This window comes from Aptenodytes forsteri, unplaced genomic scaffold (genome assembly GCF_000699145.1).
Source record: "Aptenodytes forsteri isolate BGI_AS27 unplaced genomic scaffold, ASM69914v1 Scaffold99, whole genome shotgun sequence".
NCBI lineage: Eukaryota > Metazoa > Chordata > Aves > Sphenisciformes > Spheniscidae > Aptenodytes > Aptenodytes forsteri.
In genome coordinates this window covers 1595526-1611987 of record NW_008795321.1, presented here as the reverse complement: position 1 = coordinate 1611987, position 16462 = coordinate 1595526, and the positions used below count along the sequence as shown (strand labels likewise).

Here is a 16462-nt window from a genome sequence, read left to right as displayed (position 1 = left end):
TATCTCAAGTCTTATTTTTCATATTAAAAACCAGTTGGCTCTGAAAATCCTAGGCACACAATGGAAAGAAGCAAATATAATTAAAAACAAAAAGAATGGTACTTTTCATTCTGCATAAATCCCAGCTTGGTAGTGGGTTCCTTAGAGGATTTGGTTTTTTAATTCTTTCTTGTTTTTTAGTCCAAGAAAGGATTTTTTCATTATGGTTTATAACAGGAATAATTACCAGTCAACAACCTGGGGAAGGGAAAGCACAGCCAGCTTCTATGGTGGTTTATTTTGATTCTTGAAAATACTGGCAGGTCAGCCAGCTAGTGGGAGTATTTCGTATAGGTGCATCAGAGGACACAGGGAAAGTAAGTTCAGACTGAGGCTGAGCCTGGGAAAGCTTTTTTAGAGGAGATGCTGCATCATGGAAACATTCCTGTATTGTCTTGGCTTTGAACACATGAACAGAAATAAAAGTGTCTTTCAAGCATCGGTGTTGGCCACCTGTGTTTTGTAAAGGAAGGTACTTCAACGTGATGCTTTAACTTTCATTAAAATATTAATATAACAAAACTGTGTATCTCTAGATGTAACTGTTTCTTGCTCAGTGACAAGAGGAAGATACTGGTAAAGCCTATTGAGCTGAGGTCCTACATTTTCCAAAATACTACACTTAGTGTATAAACGTACCTGGGTTCTGGTTGAAGTCAGGTTCTGAGACAAGGATCAGTTTTGAATGGTGCTGTTGATCTGTTCTGGTTTTTTTTTTTTTAATTATAGCCCAGCTGTCAGGAGATGTAGCAAGACCTAGAATATTCCTCAACTGATCTCAGGCCATATGTAAAAAAAGCACTGTCTTGATCATGTAATATTTTATTGTGTCTTTTCCAGGGTGGCAAAAGTAATGAAGGTTCCTGTGTATGAGACACCGACAGGATGGAGATATTTTTCCAATCTCATGGACTCGGGACGTTGCTCGCTTTGTGGAGAGGAAAGCTTTGGCACTGGTTAGTAATACATAATAAAAAATTTCCACAGACTTTTAATGACAACTTTTAATTTTCCTGGGTGCCTCAAGTCAAAGCCAAAAGAATCAGCAAATTAACTCTGTCTTATGCTGGAACAGAGAACTGTCAGTTGTTCACATCTTGAGGGTCTTCTTCCAACTCTGGTGTCCAGTACCTTGAGGTATGAAAGATGTGGAAGATGGACATTCAGAAGCCATAAGCAATCTTATCACTGCCCAGACAGCTTTTGGAGGTGCCTGACACTCTCTTCTGACTTGAACATAATGCAGAAAGGTCTCACTGGTTCCGCTATAATAGTCTTTTCACAGACTGCAACAGCATTTGGAGGGATTTTGCCTGTATGGAAAAAACATGTGGTTTCATGTGATTCAGTGTACAAAGTTTGAGGATTGGTGTGTCTAATGGTATGTCTAATCAAACCTGTTGCAGGCGTCCCTTTTTGGAACATCACAATTACCAAAACTCAGATAAAATCATCATTAGAAGAAATTCAGTTACATGTCAGCATCTGTGTTTTCCCTAAGTATTTATCCCTTATCTGTCCCAAGAACCAGTCAAACAATAGAATGCAGAATGAAAGACAAATTTGAGCACTCATGAATTTTATACTGACAGGAAGCATTAGAACAAACAATTAAAATATGTGGTCTGTAAATCTGCACAAACGTGGTTTTGGTTTATGAGAAAAACCGAATAAATTTCACGGTGTTTCTCTTTTTCTTCACTGGATTCTGACACAGAAATTCTTTCTTCTTTTTATTTATTAGTAGGGTTATGTTACAAGTGTTTTTGAATGAGCACATATCAAAATAACTTAACCATTTGCCTGGCTAATAATTTATTCTATATTTTGGTGTGAGTTCCATGGAGTTCTTTATTTTGGTGTATAATTCACTGGCTACACCTTTTCATAGAAAATAATTTATCATGCAGTAAAACTTGGTTACAAATTTCATTTTACTTTGACTGAGTTAAGTCTAGTATTAAGTTTGTTGGTTAAGGTCAATTAGAGTCGAATGCTGCTTTTTTAAAAATGAGGATACCTTTAAGCCGTAGACATGCCACTTCATGTGCTAGCCTGTCATTAACTGTCTGTAAGTATCTGAATGGGCTATGGTGGAAGAACCAAAAATGTGTTCAATTTCTTTGGGTGTCTATCTGTAAAAAGTAAGATAATTTAAATTAATAATGAATGTTTATTTTCTTTCTGTTGTGAATGGGAACCAGTGTCCCATGATTAGCAACCTGGATGCCTTGGCTTAATTGCCATGACTGACACAGATTTGTATTGCCTTGAATGTATCTTTTGAATAGGTATTTTCAAAGGGTGTTCTGCAAGGTCATTGAGTGAGCTCTAACTTGGAGAGAGGGGCAGGAAGATCTTGTACCTTTCAGAATGTACTGCTGTTTGTTGTGGTGTGTTGTTAGACTGCGTCTCCATTTGCCCATGAGAGGTCTGGACTGGGGAGTTTTCAACTCTCACTGCTTTTTAATGCTTTTTCACCAGGCCAGTTCTGTACCCTTTCCCTCTAAATACTGAAGTTCCTCCTGCTCATCCAAAACCAAGTATTTCCATGAAACTTGGGTGGGTCTTGAGACATCAGTATGACCTCATTAGCACCCAAATTATTTGGAAAAAACTCCTACCTTCATCATCATGCTGCAGAAAGGGAAGTGTAGGTTTTGACTGGAAGGAGCTTGTAGGAGTTTGATGGTGAGTTCCCATAGGCTGAAGTACGTCTGGGTACTTTAGCCCACAGAGTGCAGCATCTCCTGCTGCATGAAGTTTTATCTACAGAGGTATGTAAAGCAAGCAGGAGTGGCCTGTATGTGCCATATGCCATGACAAACCACTGCCTCAGTCCTGTTTCTGCTTGGGAAATAAGGCTCCCACACCATCTTCACCTGGAGATGTTGAGTACAACTCTTGCAGATGCTTTCTGTCTCAGGGAGAAGGGAAGAATCTTTGGTTGCTTAGTAGAAGCCTTGTCTCCTTTGAGGAGACTTGTCATTAAAATTTTATGGAGCAGTTTAAAAAAAGCCAAACATCGAATTTCCCTAGCACGTTGAAAAGTCATGTTCAGGTCTTGCTAAGCAGGCTGTCCTAAGCATTGGTGGACTTTAGCCCTGCAGATCAGTTTTATAGGAACGAAGAGAAGTGGTTTCAGGGCTTGATCTGCTGAAACACTGAGGGCATTGTGATCTGTGTTGGCCTAACTTTATTACCCTGAATATCAGATGGTTGTTGAAGTTGGGAAAGAGGGACAGGTGTCTCAGGTCAAGGAAGGGCCTCTGGAGTTTGTCTGTTCTAGGTAGGCAAGATAATTCCTCTAACTTCTCTCTGTTCTTACACTTTACTTTTTTCCTTCACTTGTATCCTTCTGTAGGGCCCTAAAACAATTGCATTTTGTACTACAGCCTCTTTTCCTGTTTTGCAGCTCCTGTCTCCTGACCTCAGACCAGTCTCTGCATTCCTAGCACTCTCTGTGTTCCTGTCTTAATCTGGTTCTCCTATCCTATGCTATCCTATCATTAATTCTTCAGATTCCTGATAAATTCTGTCTCTTGTGAATTCTAAGGATGCTTGAACAACATATTGCTGGCCAGCATGGAGAGCTGCCCTACAGCAGTATTTAATCTGTGCATCCTGGCACGTTCTGGTCAGATGAGCTTTGTTGTACCTGCAGCACTTCAGTGCAGAAAGCCTCCTGACCTCCCATTTAAGCCAATGCCATCTAAAGGCTAATCTGAACCCTCAAGATTCAATCCCATGGGCATCCAGACAACTTGAGCACTAGGTTTAAATTCCTCAGTGCGTGTGTAGTTGCTGTGTAAGTGAATCGTGACGGTGCCTACAGGGCAGTTATGCAATGATTATGATGCCTAAAGTTTGTTTTTCTCTCTGCCTCAGTTTCCTTATCATCTTTCAATTCAATGCAGCTGTCTGAAAATATCTCGTATGCCAGGAGGTTTATTTGTAAAACGCAGTCTGGTCTGTGGATGACCAATACTTCAGCGATGCAAGCTGTTTTTAGCAATAAATATTTACCTTACTGCAAATCTTTTAGTGATGTCCTAAGCTGTGTGACCCTCACAAGTTTCTGCCAGTATTGGGCATTTGAATCAATTTTACAGCTTTCCCCTCAATCATATCTATTTAGGGAACTGAAACTTGGCAGTTCTTTAGCTTTCAGCATGGAATATTTAAAGAAATGTACCATATAGATCAGAGTGGGAAACTTGCTGTTCTGTGCAAGAGAAAGGGTTTTACAAATCCACATTCTGTTGTCAAACTAACTGAACAGTGCTGGTGACTGATGGCTTGTTTACCCAGGTAATTCCAGGTAAAAGCTGGAATTTCCAAATAATACAGAGCCCTGATTTTATAACATAAGGGATTTTGCTCTGGCAAGTAAATAAAAGCAAATTTTCTGCTATAAAAGGACAAAAGATTTTGAAAGCATCCCATAGGGCTGTGTTTCCCAGACTTGGCTTCTGGCAACTGATCTTGGAGCTCAACCAATGCTTTAAAAACTTCTTCCATTTTTGTAGCAGTGTGGGGAGCTTGTCAGATGAGGTTAGTAGCTTTCTGGTTCTATGACTAATGCCCAGGACACAGTTCAGAGAAGGGCGTCAGCAGCAGCAATTCGTTTCTAAATTTCATCAGTGAACTATTAATTAGGATTAGGAGAGCTGTGTGGCTGATGTATCTTTCTGCAGTTTAAGCCACTTCAGTAATTGCTGCTTCTTTCATAAATTTGCATGCTTCATCTCCAAATTTCCAGATGCTATTAACATCAGCTGACTTCTCCTGCAAGATTATGTAGAAGAAGAACTAGTGGAGAACATAAAAATGGGCTGCCGCTGAAATGAATGAAAGCCTTAAAAGAGCTGTTTGGTCTTACCTGTTACAGTAACACAAATCTAAACCAATCTCATTAACTTGAATAAAGGAACAGATCAGAATACCCCTAAATCTCCATTTGCCTAAAATATCATCAGGTTTCAGATTGCTGGATGATAAATTTGTAAGACTCAAAGCGTGTGCAAACAAAATGATTTACTGTGAGTTTGCATACTCGCTTCAGCCAGATTTTTGTTTTAAAATCACATTTACAGAACGCAATACGCTCTACAGAGATGACTAAATTAGGGAAAAGCAATTACATTTTCTTCATGCATATGACCCTTAGGGCTCACTGTCTCTATCAGAATTGGAAATCTCAGATACAGAATAAGTTAGACATGTAAAAGACAACCTCCATGCCCAACAGCTTTCCAATATCAGAAAAATCATAATATGAACATTTTTGCATGATCTTACTTTGTTTCTCAGGCTACTGCCTCTCAAGACTTTACTTCAGTTTAAGCCTGTTTAAGCTGAGTACTTCTTTATGAATGGGAACATGCTCTGAGAATTTTTCCCAGATTGTTTACTCTGAGTTGGCCATAGCAATTGACTGTTGCAGTAGTAAAAAATAACTTTTGCTACTGTTATATGGAGAAATATGTGACAAATTAACTTAAAAATAAGTTGTTGAAGTAGTTGCAGTTATTATAATTTCCCTTACTGATGGCAAATTAAATATAATGGGATAATCAGAAAAATATTTGTTGACTCCGCTGTTCTGTTGTCTCTGCTTCAGCTTCTTAAACAAGAGTCCGGAATTCTTCAATGCCTTGGATGTTTCAATTAAAAGTATCACTGGGAATTATCCTGAGATTGCTGAGAGCCCTCAGCAAGCCAGGAGGACTATTAGTATTGCAATCTCAGAAATACATAGTTGCGAGGCACCTTTTACTTGATCTCTTTGCACAGGGCAGCTCTGCCTCTGCATATCCACAGCAGTGGGTACTGGATCTATAAAAGCAAAGAATAATGGTGTTAGCTGAACTGAGGCAGCAGAACGAGCTCCCTCCCTAGAGTTTCTACCATGTCAGCTGGGCAGTAGGAATAAGTGAGAGAGAGCAAAGACATCTACAGACAATGGTACAGTAGGTGAAAACCAGAGTTGACTAACTGAGTTGCAGTAATAGATTTTAATTTGCTAAAAGAAAGAAGGGCAATAAATGGAACAACATATGTGCATAAAGTAACCCAGTTAATGGATATGCTGGTGAAATAAAAGAGGTGGAATAAACAAGTTCTGAGAAATCCCAGTTGTCAATCTTCCTCCTATTAAGAATAATGAACTGAGACACTTCTTGGGCACACAGGATTATTGCCCTGTACTCACATCAGGCTAACATTTTTAATCGGTGACTTTTGATTCTGGAACAGTTGGGTTGTTTCCAGCTTTTCCGTCCAGACTTTTGCCTCTGGATTACTTTCTTCCAATGCTTTCTCTTTCCAGAGAAACAACAATCTCTATGTCCTCCTGAAGGACACAGAAGGACACAGCACATGCTAAAGCTGCTAAATGGATCAGAAGAATGATACGTGTATACACTCATCCCTCTTCATAGAGATTTATGAGCTTAAGCCATGCCAGAACAAGGCTCAGAGCACAACAGAGAGCTTTCCAAAAATTCTTCTGTCCGTGTTTCACTGGACCATTTTGGTTGAATGAAACATACTCGAAGTTTGTTAAATCAAAACTCATCTCTTCTTTGGTGTTCAGTTCAGACCATTGCACAGATGTCATGATGTATAGACCATTTTGCTGAATGAATGCTGTTCACTGTACAGTTTGTTGGCCTGAAGTCTGCAGTGTGTTACACAACAGGAGAATAAATGATCATTTGCATTGGAACAAATTGCTGAGGTGTTTAGCTCAATACCACGTCTGTACTTCTTGGTGGTGTCTGTTGAGACACTTAAGCCATTTAAGTTGCTGGTTATATCAGCAAAAGAGAGGACTCCTTAGGTGAAATTGATTTTTTCAGTGGTAAGCATAAATGGCTGAAAGGAGAGGCAAGCAGGTTAAGAGGGAAAGGAACAGCCATGGTGGGGTGAGGTTGCTGTTACCAGTGCCCTGCCCAGCCCCCTGGGCTCCCCCACCCTGCCCATGGCCCCGGACCCCATGTCAACCCCCAGGGCTGTCAGCTACAGCCCTGCCCTGCCCGGCCATGGGCCCTCCAAGCCAGGCCTACCCATGGTCCCACATCCTGGTCTGGCCCCAGCCCATCCCCAGGGAGGTGCCTGATGCCCGGGGCTGGGGCTGCTGTGGTGCCCCCTCGCTGCTCTGCTCCTGGCTGGGGCGGTGGGGTGGGCCCTGGCTGCTGGGCCCTGCCCTGCCACCCTGGGGGAGCCCCCAGTGCTCCCAGTCCCCAGGGAGCCCCCAGCCCCTGTGGTGACCTGATGACTTTTCCTGCTGCTACCAGAGGAACGATGCATGCTGGTGGGAAGTGACAGCTCTATTCTAGGTCTCTCTTACGGTGGCAGTGGCAGAAACCTGCACCATTATCTGGGAACAGGCTCTTGGCTACAGTTACAGTGATCGTGACCATGCCGTCTGTTTTCCCTATGAGTAAGCTGACTTTATTATCCATAGGCCATATTGCTGGTGTCTCTGTGGAAGGCACCGTTCAGCTGATCTAGCCTCTTATCGCAGTGAGGGAGTAGAAAAGGTAAGGACCTGATTGTCCAAAGGGCTGACTTCCTGTGGAGGCACATTTGTTTTCCTTATCTGAAGCTATTTGCAAAGCTATGAGAGCTCATAAATAACCCTGCCCTTTTTCTTCTGATTAGTTGGCACTCTATGCTTTCACAGCACCTGGGACTCTGGAGCAGGGAACAGAGTGAGCTGTCGCTCTTCCTACAGCAGCTCCTCGAGGACCAGCCCATAGCTCTGGCCATTGTAGTAGGAGACTGCCCTTGTTGCAGAGAGCTCACAGATTACAGATCAAGGCAGATAAAAAGTGGCAGAAAGGAAGTATTCTTACTATCATGACAGCTACTTTGCAAATACAAAGGAATGTTACCATCTGTCTCAGCTCTTAAATCCATTTACAGTATTCAGTGTCCTTGTTTTCTGTATTACCTAACTCATAGACACAAAGATAATCTTCATATAAGTCTTTTTCCTCCTCACAAGTCTCCAGTAATCATTCCTATACAACTCTGATATTGTGCTGAAATAGTAATTTGCATTTAGTTCACTCTGCGATAGTTAACTTGCTTAATGTTAGAATCAGGGTGTTGGGAGGTCTACACTCTCAGGGTTGAATGTAACACAAGAAGACTAAGTGGGAGGCAAAGCTGTGGCAGGCCCAGGATGATGGGCTCTTAGCAAATGTGTATGAGTAGCAGCTGCTACCGTGACTGTTGCTCTCTCCCAAGAAGAGGGACTCCATGTTCAAGGCAGCAGCAGTGACTGGAAGATGGACGTCAAGACTGAACCCTAGGAATCACGGTGGCTCTCTGCACATCTTGCTGTTTTCCTTATATGTCTTGAATTTTCTGTTGACAGTTTTGCACAGGATTAACAGCTTCAGTGCATCAATTTACATTACAGGAACCGTGTCCTCTGCCAGTAGCAAAACACAGCCGATTTGACAGATGACTGTGTAGACCTTGCAGGCTGTTATGTAAAACCACAGCACTGCAAAGCACTCTTGCTGCCTCAAGATTCTTGTGTTTGAGGAAGGAGGATATTTCATAAAACGTGTTTTCAACCTAAGACTTTTTAGATTCCTCTCTGGAGGATTTTCCTAAGTATATTCTAAGGGCACAGAAAGTCCATCTGGTTGCCTCCCTGATTGGTAGGTAATTCATGGAGGAAACAAAACTTGTGAATTACTGCACTTGCTTTGTAGGCAGGGTTTCAATAATGTGTGACGAGACAGAAAATGATAAGGTTGCAGCTAACAAACTTCAACCAAATCTAGTAGTATTATGCCAGAGCAATGGCCACATATTTGATGTCTCTTCAAGTTTCTTGAGTCTATTAGCTTATGTAGTTGTCATCAGTATCTACTGAGCGTCAGATGTCTTGGATCTTACTTTGTCTTAATTCTCATGCATGCTTCCTTGTGAATTTTTTGGTAATCTGGGTTAGATAAGTATTGCCGTAAAAGCTTGTTCTAAATTATCCAAAAGGAGAGGGCACTTACTGAGATGACCAAGAACCTTCCCATGAAACAATCTTTTGTTAGAAAATACTGATTTTATTGAAACTTTTTGCTGATTGATACATTACAGTTTTAACAGGCAAAGCTTAGCTTCATAGAAATATTTCTGGTTAAGATACGTTACACGTCTATTGCAGAGCAGCCTATTACTCCAAGTTGGCATTTTGGCTTTGGATATGGGAAGTGCAAGACCAAATCTGTGCTCTTTTGAATTCAGATAATAGACTTGAACTTGTGCCTGCCATATCTGAGAGTATGTGCTACATCCTGTGGGGTATTCCAAAATTGTTCTTAGTCTCCAATTTCTCTCTTCATAAATATAAACCTAGGAAGGCTTTTAGATCTGAGCATCCAGACATCTTTACCACTGAGAGGTATGGAGAAATATAGAAGGGGGAAAAAGTTCTATCCTCTGGTTTGTTTTTTTTTTTTCCAGAAACATTTTTTCAGGCTCTTGTTTTTCATCCTGATGGGAGGTCATGAACATTCTAGAAATCTTCATTTTTCATGGAATGGGAAAATTCTTTCTCTGCAGCTTGAAAGATGAACATCTGCAGAGATAAGGAGATGCTGTTGAACTTGACTCACATAACTCAGAACATTCTGGCTCATGGCCAGGGGTTTGCATATCTAGCTCAGTTCTGTGAAACAGTACCAGAGGTGTGAAAACACCCTGTATGTCAGTGAGCAGGAATCATGACTAAAAATGTTTTCCTACTACTGCCATTTCTATTCAAATACTTGTACAACTTTTTACTTAACCTTAGGAATACCGACTTTGTCATATATAATTAAATCACATTTTAAACATTAGTTCTGTTTGTCCATCTGGAAGTTGGACAAGAGTTGCTGAGGTTAGTACTGTTGATTACTGTTATGTGATATACAAAGTTAAATGAAACCTTTGCCTAGCCTTTTTACCTTGTTTTCTGATACCAAATAATGTGCTTTACGTTTGTCTCTTTAGGGTCTGATCACCTTCGAGAGAAAGATGGACTATGGGCTGTGCTAGTTTGGCTTTCAATTCTAGCAGCTCGAAAGCAGAGTGTGGAGGAGATTGTCAGGGATCACTGGACAAAATTTGGCCGGCACTACTACTGCAGGTGAGAAAAATGAGGAGAAGGCATGGAAACTTATGCAGTTGATAGGACAATTCTGCTACAACCATGGCTTGTTTAGCTGTGCTCAGCTGCATTGAAGTGTGCATTTGCTGTATCCACAGAATGAAAATCTGCCACAGATTGCCACTGTTCTGTAGGCAGGTTTTTTCTGATGAGTAAGTGGCAGCAGAATTTATTTTCTTACTGAAGGAGCAGTAAGAAATGTCACTTTTAGTATATGAGTAATTGAATTTTCTGATATCAAATGGCAGAAAGATTTTAATTATTTACTTGTGGAAGGCATAGCTTGTTACGTGGTGTTGGAAAAAAAAATCAAAATCACAGCAAGATTTACTCCTGCATTTGTTTCTGTATGTGCTTGAGTGTGACAGTGTTTTAGTGAGAACTGGAACTATGCCTACTTTTAATTCAGGAGAACTCCTCCAAAGATCCGAACAATTACTCGTTTTTATTAAGGTCTCAAAAGGGTGAATTCTAACTGTCATTTACATCTTAACTTCTGCCTCTCTCTTTCTCTCAGAATAGACTTAATCCAGAGGAGTTCACATATCCGTAAGGTCTTTTGCACACAGCTGTTCCTCAAAACTTATAGCAAAGTTTTCTCTATTTCACTTGGCTGTTGAGCACTGCACTGATTGTGTCCTTGATCTCGGAAAGCTAGCTGTGTATCGATGACATTTTCTATGCTACTTCAGAAACCGTGCATTTTGTAAATGATTTCTGTTGACTTAGTCAGGTGGCCAGTGTAGAACTGTGGTGCACACACATAATAGATTGCACAGGACTTGCATGCGTGTGCTGGTTTAATTTGCAATCAGTACTTCAGTGGTCCACCTCTGATTTTTGAAGTAAGCAGTGAATTGCTAGTTGTGAGTATGTTGAGTTCTGTGAAAGCAGAACTGTTTTCTTAGCTGTAGGGGACTTACTTCTTGGTTCTACTTTTTTTATACATGTGCAAGGTTTGATTATGAAGCACTGGAACCCAGAACAGCATATTTCATAATGAGAGACCTGGAAACTTTGATCACTGACAAATCGTTCAGCCATCAGCAGTTTGCTGTCGGTAACAATATCTACAGTGTGGAAAGAACAGACAGCTTTGAGTACATAGATCCTGTGGATGGCACTGTGACCAAAAGACAGGTATGGCTGTAGTGATGGAGTAGCGAAGTTTTGCAACTGTCATATTGTCTCTAACAGTGTTGTTTCTAACGTTCAGCTGGCAAGCCTCTCCATTTATTTATAGGATGGTGTTTTCTTTGCTCTGATAGATACAGCATTTCCTACTTAAGATTAGCTCGGTCTGGATAAGATAATTCACCTCTGGTTTAGCTTGCACTTGCTGTGCATAACTGGAGGCAGTAGTGTCACAGAGAACGTAGGAGGGGATGGAGTCCCTGTTGACAGCAACGCACGTATAGGGAGGGTTCCCTTTCCTGAACAATGCAAAGTGTCATGTAGAAAGACAGTCTTTCCTTTTTCTATCTGAAATCTCCACTTGTTATACATTACAAAAAAAGTTAAAATTTTCTTGCTTTTGGTGACCCACAGAGTTTGCATAATTAAGGCACAATATCTGTTGTAGCCAATAGCATGCAGAAGACTTTAGTGGATTGTACCATACGTGGGCACGTTTGACTTCTCTAGCCCAAATGACCAGTTATATGTTCCTTCTGGACTGTGTCTGTAATGAGATTCCTTAGGTATCAAGAACTGCAGTTCAAAATGAGCCTTCAGTGTTTTGAAATTCATGATGTGCTCAAAACAAACAATGTACTTTTGCCAAGTGTAAATGTATATTCAAACATCTTGAGTATGAGCTATGACTCATGTTAAAATGTGTTCTCATTTTATGCTGTTTATTTTTATTGTCCTAGTTTCTCTGGTTTGTAAATTACTTGACCTGACCAGACCCTAGCAAATGATATTACAAGCCATTACAACTATTGTCATGCCATTCTGCTCAGAGTCTTTATAGTTTCCATTCATTATTGCATCCAGAAAATATAAGCAGCCCACCTGCCACTGAACTACTCTCTTTGTGCATATTACTGCTGAAACAAGATACGAGGATATTGTCATATGCAAGTCCACTGGAAAATTACAGGCACAGCAGACTTGTGGCCCTTGTACTTTTAAAAAACAGTTTGTGAATTTTCAGTGCACTTTTCTTTCCCTTAATTTTCATCCAAAGTCCTTGTCCTAAATTGGAATATAATTGCTAATCATATCACCATGTAACACAAACAGAGAAACATGACTTGGCCTGTTTTCAGATGGACTCTGAAAATGAGCCCATAAAACCAGAAGGCATGTCTTTTCATATGGAGAAGCATGTATTTATTGAGAGTACAGTTCAACTAGTTTGTCTTTTGGCAAGGACACATTCCTCACTCCATGTGTCTGCAGCCTCGGTGGGATTCTCCAAGCACAATAAAGTAAGAGAGGACATTGATCCATGCAGACAAAACAACAGTTCACTGCTGCCATTTTCCTCAGGTAGCTTGCTCTTCATGTAAATGCAGATTCCTCCTTCTGACTGTCATGAGCTTCATGCAGATTTTCCAGCTATGTTTTCAGGAACCTGTTGAAAGTTTTTTTTCCCCAGTAGGTAAGGGAGAGAGATTTATATTCAATGTAACTACACTATGTCTCAAGAATGAGAAGCTGGCTACATGATAATTAATCATTGTTAATAAACAGCAGATTCAGAAAACAAACACAGCAACAACAAAATAGGCAGCAAACAATACGCCCAGACTGTATCTTCTAATTCATTCTGACTATTGAAACCCATGAATATTGTTTATCAGTGCAATAATCAGGCATAAAATTGTATGAAACATTCTGCTGTTCTTGAAGGCTGTTTTAATTTTTAAAGTCACATTGTGCTAGCCTTTGCGCACGTGAGCACATAATGGTGCTGCTCCTGAGGATCCTGCAAGCCAGAAACGGGACCAGATGCATTTTTGTGTGAAATTTGAATTAGAAGGATGAGAAGTACAAGTTGCCCATTATAATGGCTAACGTTGAGCTCTTTAATGAAGTGTTCGTACATTCTGAGATTCACAGAATAGAACTCTGGAGCTTTATTATTACAAGTTCGTTAATGTTTTCTCACTCCTTTGTTAAGTTTGGGATGCAAAGAGCTCTGCATGTAGTCTTGTTTTTTTTGCATTTCAGTTTGAACAAGAGTCAGGAAACAGGCATTGGAAAAGTTGGAAAAAAGTTATTTCAGATAACTGTCCAGAGATAAGGCAAAAATTCTTTGTTCAGAATGATATTTCAATCACGTATCAGCAATAAGGTATTTCCTGTCAGAGTAGCAAGTGTGGCCTGCTATGCCTAGAAGACACTCAAGGGTCCGTAGAGGAGCAAATAAAAATTGTGATAATTGCAGTATTTTGAAGTAAAAGTATAGCCATTTTACATGCTCCTAATTTATGTATACATCTCTGTGTCTAATATATTGCTGCTAGGCTAGATTTTCTACTGGTGTTACTCCCTGCTGTTATACTTTAATAATGTTTTTCGAAATCCTAAGATATTTTGCTTTAAGTTTGCTGCTTAGTCTTGTTCTTGCTAACTTATTACGCTAATTTATTATTATTTATTTAATTATGAAATTGGTAACTGGAAAAAACCCCAAACCACTGGGAACCAAACTACATAGTACAATACGTAGTAGGTTTCGTTTTCTGAGTGCTTCATAGATACTAATACATCAGTAGGCTGTTTAACTGGATTGTAATGTAAAAGAGAGAAATCACTGTGGAGCTCTATCTCCATCACATCAGCTTCAAAGCCAGTAGGTTAACCATGAAATGTAATTTTGTTTCAGAGTTTCCACACAGCTCATTAATATCCATTAGCAGGCCCAATTTGCCCAAAATGAATATCTGCAGATGTTCAGTGTGGAAGCCGTACTGAACCTTTTCATTTGCTTCCTCCCAGGAAAAAAAATTATCTGTTCCCATAAGAAAACATTATTCTTGTTAGTGACAAATAGTGTGTCCTATTTTATTAAAACTGGAAGTTATTCTGTCCTGTGGGCTTTTCAGTGCGTTACTCCTCTTTCTTTTCCTCTTGCGTTGGTTTATAAGTTCTGCATATAAAATTTTGTTTCATGGAGCTGACACCTTCTATGTAATAAATAGCAAATATGTGGCTTTAAATTAATGGAGCTTATGTCAGGTGAAAAAATACCATCATGACAAACAGTAAGTAGGCTGCTTGCAAGTTCACCAGCTTGCTTTGACCTTGCTGACCACAAAAGCTCAAAAATGTCAAAAAGGAAAACTTTTATATGTTAGACAGGGTATTCTGTAACAAGTGGGGAAAACGTGTTTGGTTTTGTCATTACACAAGATGCTGAGTCACAGGTTATTCTCTAGGCAATGCTTTTTCATATCTATTTGGTAACAGTGTTTTTGGCTGGGTTTTTTGCCTTTAACAAATGTTTGTAACGTACAGCTTAGGTGTAATTTGCAGAAAACAGTGAGGAATATACAAATTTAATAGCTCTCATTAATTTCTGTGGCCTTCCTGAGTGAAAAGCTTTGCTAGTGCTTAAATCACAGGTTTCCAGGGGGGATTCAAAAGTCAGATTTTTTGCTGCTGGGCTCTCTGAAAAATGAGTTAAACTAGATCTCCAGGTGCAAATATCATGACTTGAAAAGTTGACTTTGACAGTCCAGCTCTAAAGGCCTTTTTTTCCCTAGCATATGATTTCTCCCTGGCACTTCAGATTATTGTTTTTAAGGAGTACAGCCACTGTGTCTCTGTAATTCCCTTTTTACAGAGTATTTTCAGCTGTATGGCAGGAATCCTAGTCTTATAAACAAATAGCTGTCATCATGCGTGTGTAAAAATCAGTACTGTCAGTCATATGTCCCTGAGAAATGCAAAATGAATAAAATAATAAGCTCAGAAATAGTACAGTGAACTGTCTGAATGCTGGCTGTGTGTCTATATACATTGCATAAACATCCCAAGTGCCATTAACTGTTACATCAAACTGCTGCAGATGCTGTAATTTCGTGGAGTATTTTTGCATCATAAACTTATGGGAAGAGTTATGGGGAGCGCTTACAAATCCTTTTTATTCTGAAGACCATAATTTAATAAGTGGTGAGACTTCAGATGTGCTAAACCAAGTAACAATGTGTTACTGTTATTATCACTGGATAAACATGGAGTATGTGGAAGACTATTCAAGTGGTCTTGCTAGTCATGTCATTGTGGGAGTTTCTAGGCCTGGCAGGAGCGTGTAAAATGCCTGTGTAGTCTTTGGAGAGGAAGACATTCACATGCTCTGGTGTTCACTTTGTGAATGCTTTCATTTTGTGCAGATATGTTAGGCTCCCTTCCTTCTCTCTTAAAGCTGATTGACATTAATGTTCTGTACTTTGAGCTGCTAGTCCTGGGTTTGACAACCATTCGAAACAAACTATACCCAGAACTGCAAAACTCTGCAATTTATCTTCTTTCTTTTTACTGTCATAAAGTTAAGTGTAATGAGCAATCAGCAAGAGACAACCCTTTGCTTGCAGGATCAGATCGTAACAAACTGCCTGTGTAATTCTAGGCATCCAAGATCAAATCTTGATTCCATTGAAATCAATAGAAAAACTCCCATCAGCATCAATTGAACCATCTCATTACAAAGTTGGCTTAATAGCAAATATTAGAAAAACAGGCTGTAAAGCTCAGTCTTCCGAATGTAAACTGTTTCTGTTTGTCACTTAATGCTGTGCATATTGAGACTACTAGATGAATTTATGTTGCTGATACATGTTATAATTGATATATAATACCATACTAGCAGCTAAAAAAAGTTTCATGGTATCACCAAAGTTAGAGATGGAAAATATCTCTTAGGCCATCTAATCCAACCCTTTATCCATGTGGGATATTTTCCTATTTTATAATTTCTAGTGTTAATGGGCATTACACGGGGAAGACATGGACCTGTTGGAGTGGGTCCAGAGGAGGGCCACAAAAATGATCAGAGGGATGGAACACCTCTCCTGTGAGGAAAGGCTGAGAGAGTTGGGGTTGTTCAGCCTGGAGAAGAGAAGGCTCTGGGGAAGCCTTATTGCAGCCTATCAATACTTAAAGGAGGCATGTAGGGAAGATGGGGACAGACTTTTTAGTGGGGCCCGTTGCAATAGGACAAGGGGTAATGGTTTTAAACTAAAAGAGGGTAGAGTCAGACTAGATATAAGGAAGAAATTTTTTATGCTGAGGGTG

General features: G+C 40.0%; 1 protein-coding gene across 1 annotated transcript in view; it reads left to right on the top strand.

Moving 5' to 3' along the window:
- PGM5 (phosphoglucomutase 5) overlaps positions 1-16462 on the top strand; it is a 93494-nt gene that overhangs the window by 61852 nt on the left and 15180 nt on the right. The window contains exons 7-9 of the mRNA XM_009279950.1: positions 880-995; positions 10057-10192; positions 11170-11353. Of these exons, the coding sequence (XP_009278225.1) occupies positions 880-995; positions 10057-10192; positions 11170-11353 (436 nt within the window). The remainder of the gene's footprint in view (positions 1-879; positions 996-10056; positions 10193-11169; positions 11354-16462) is intronic.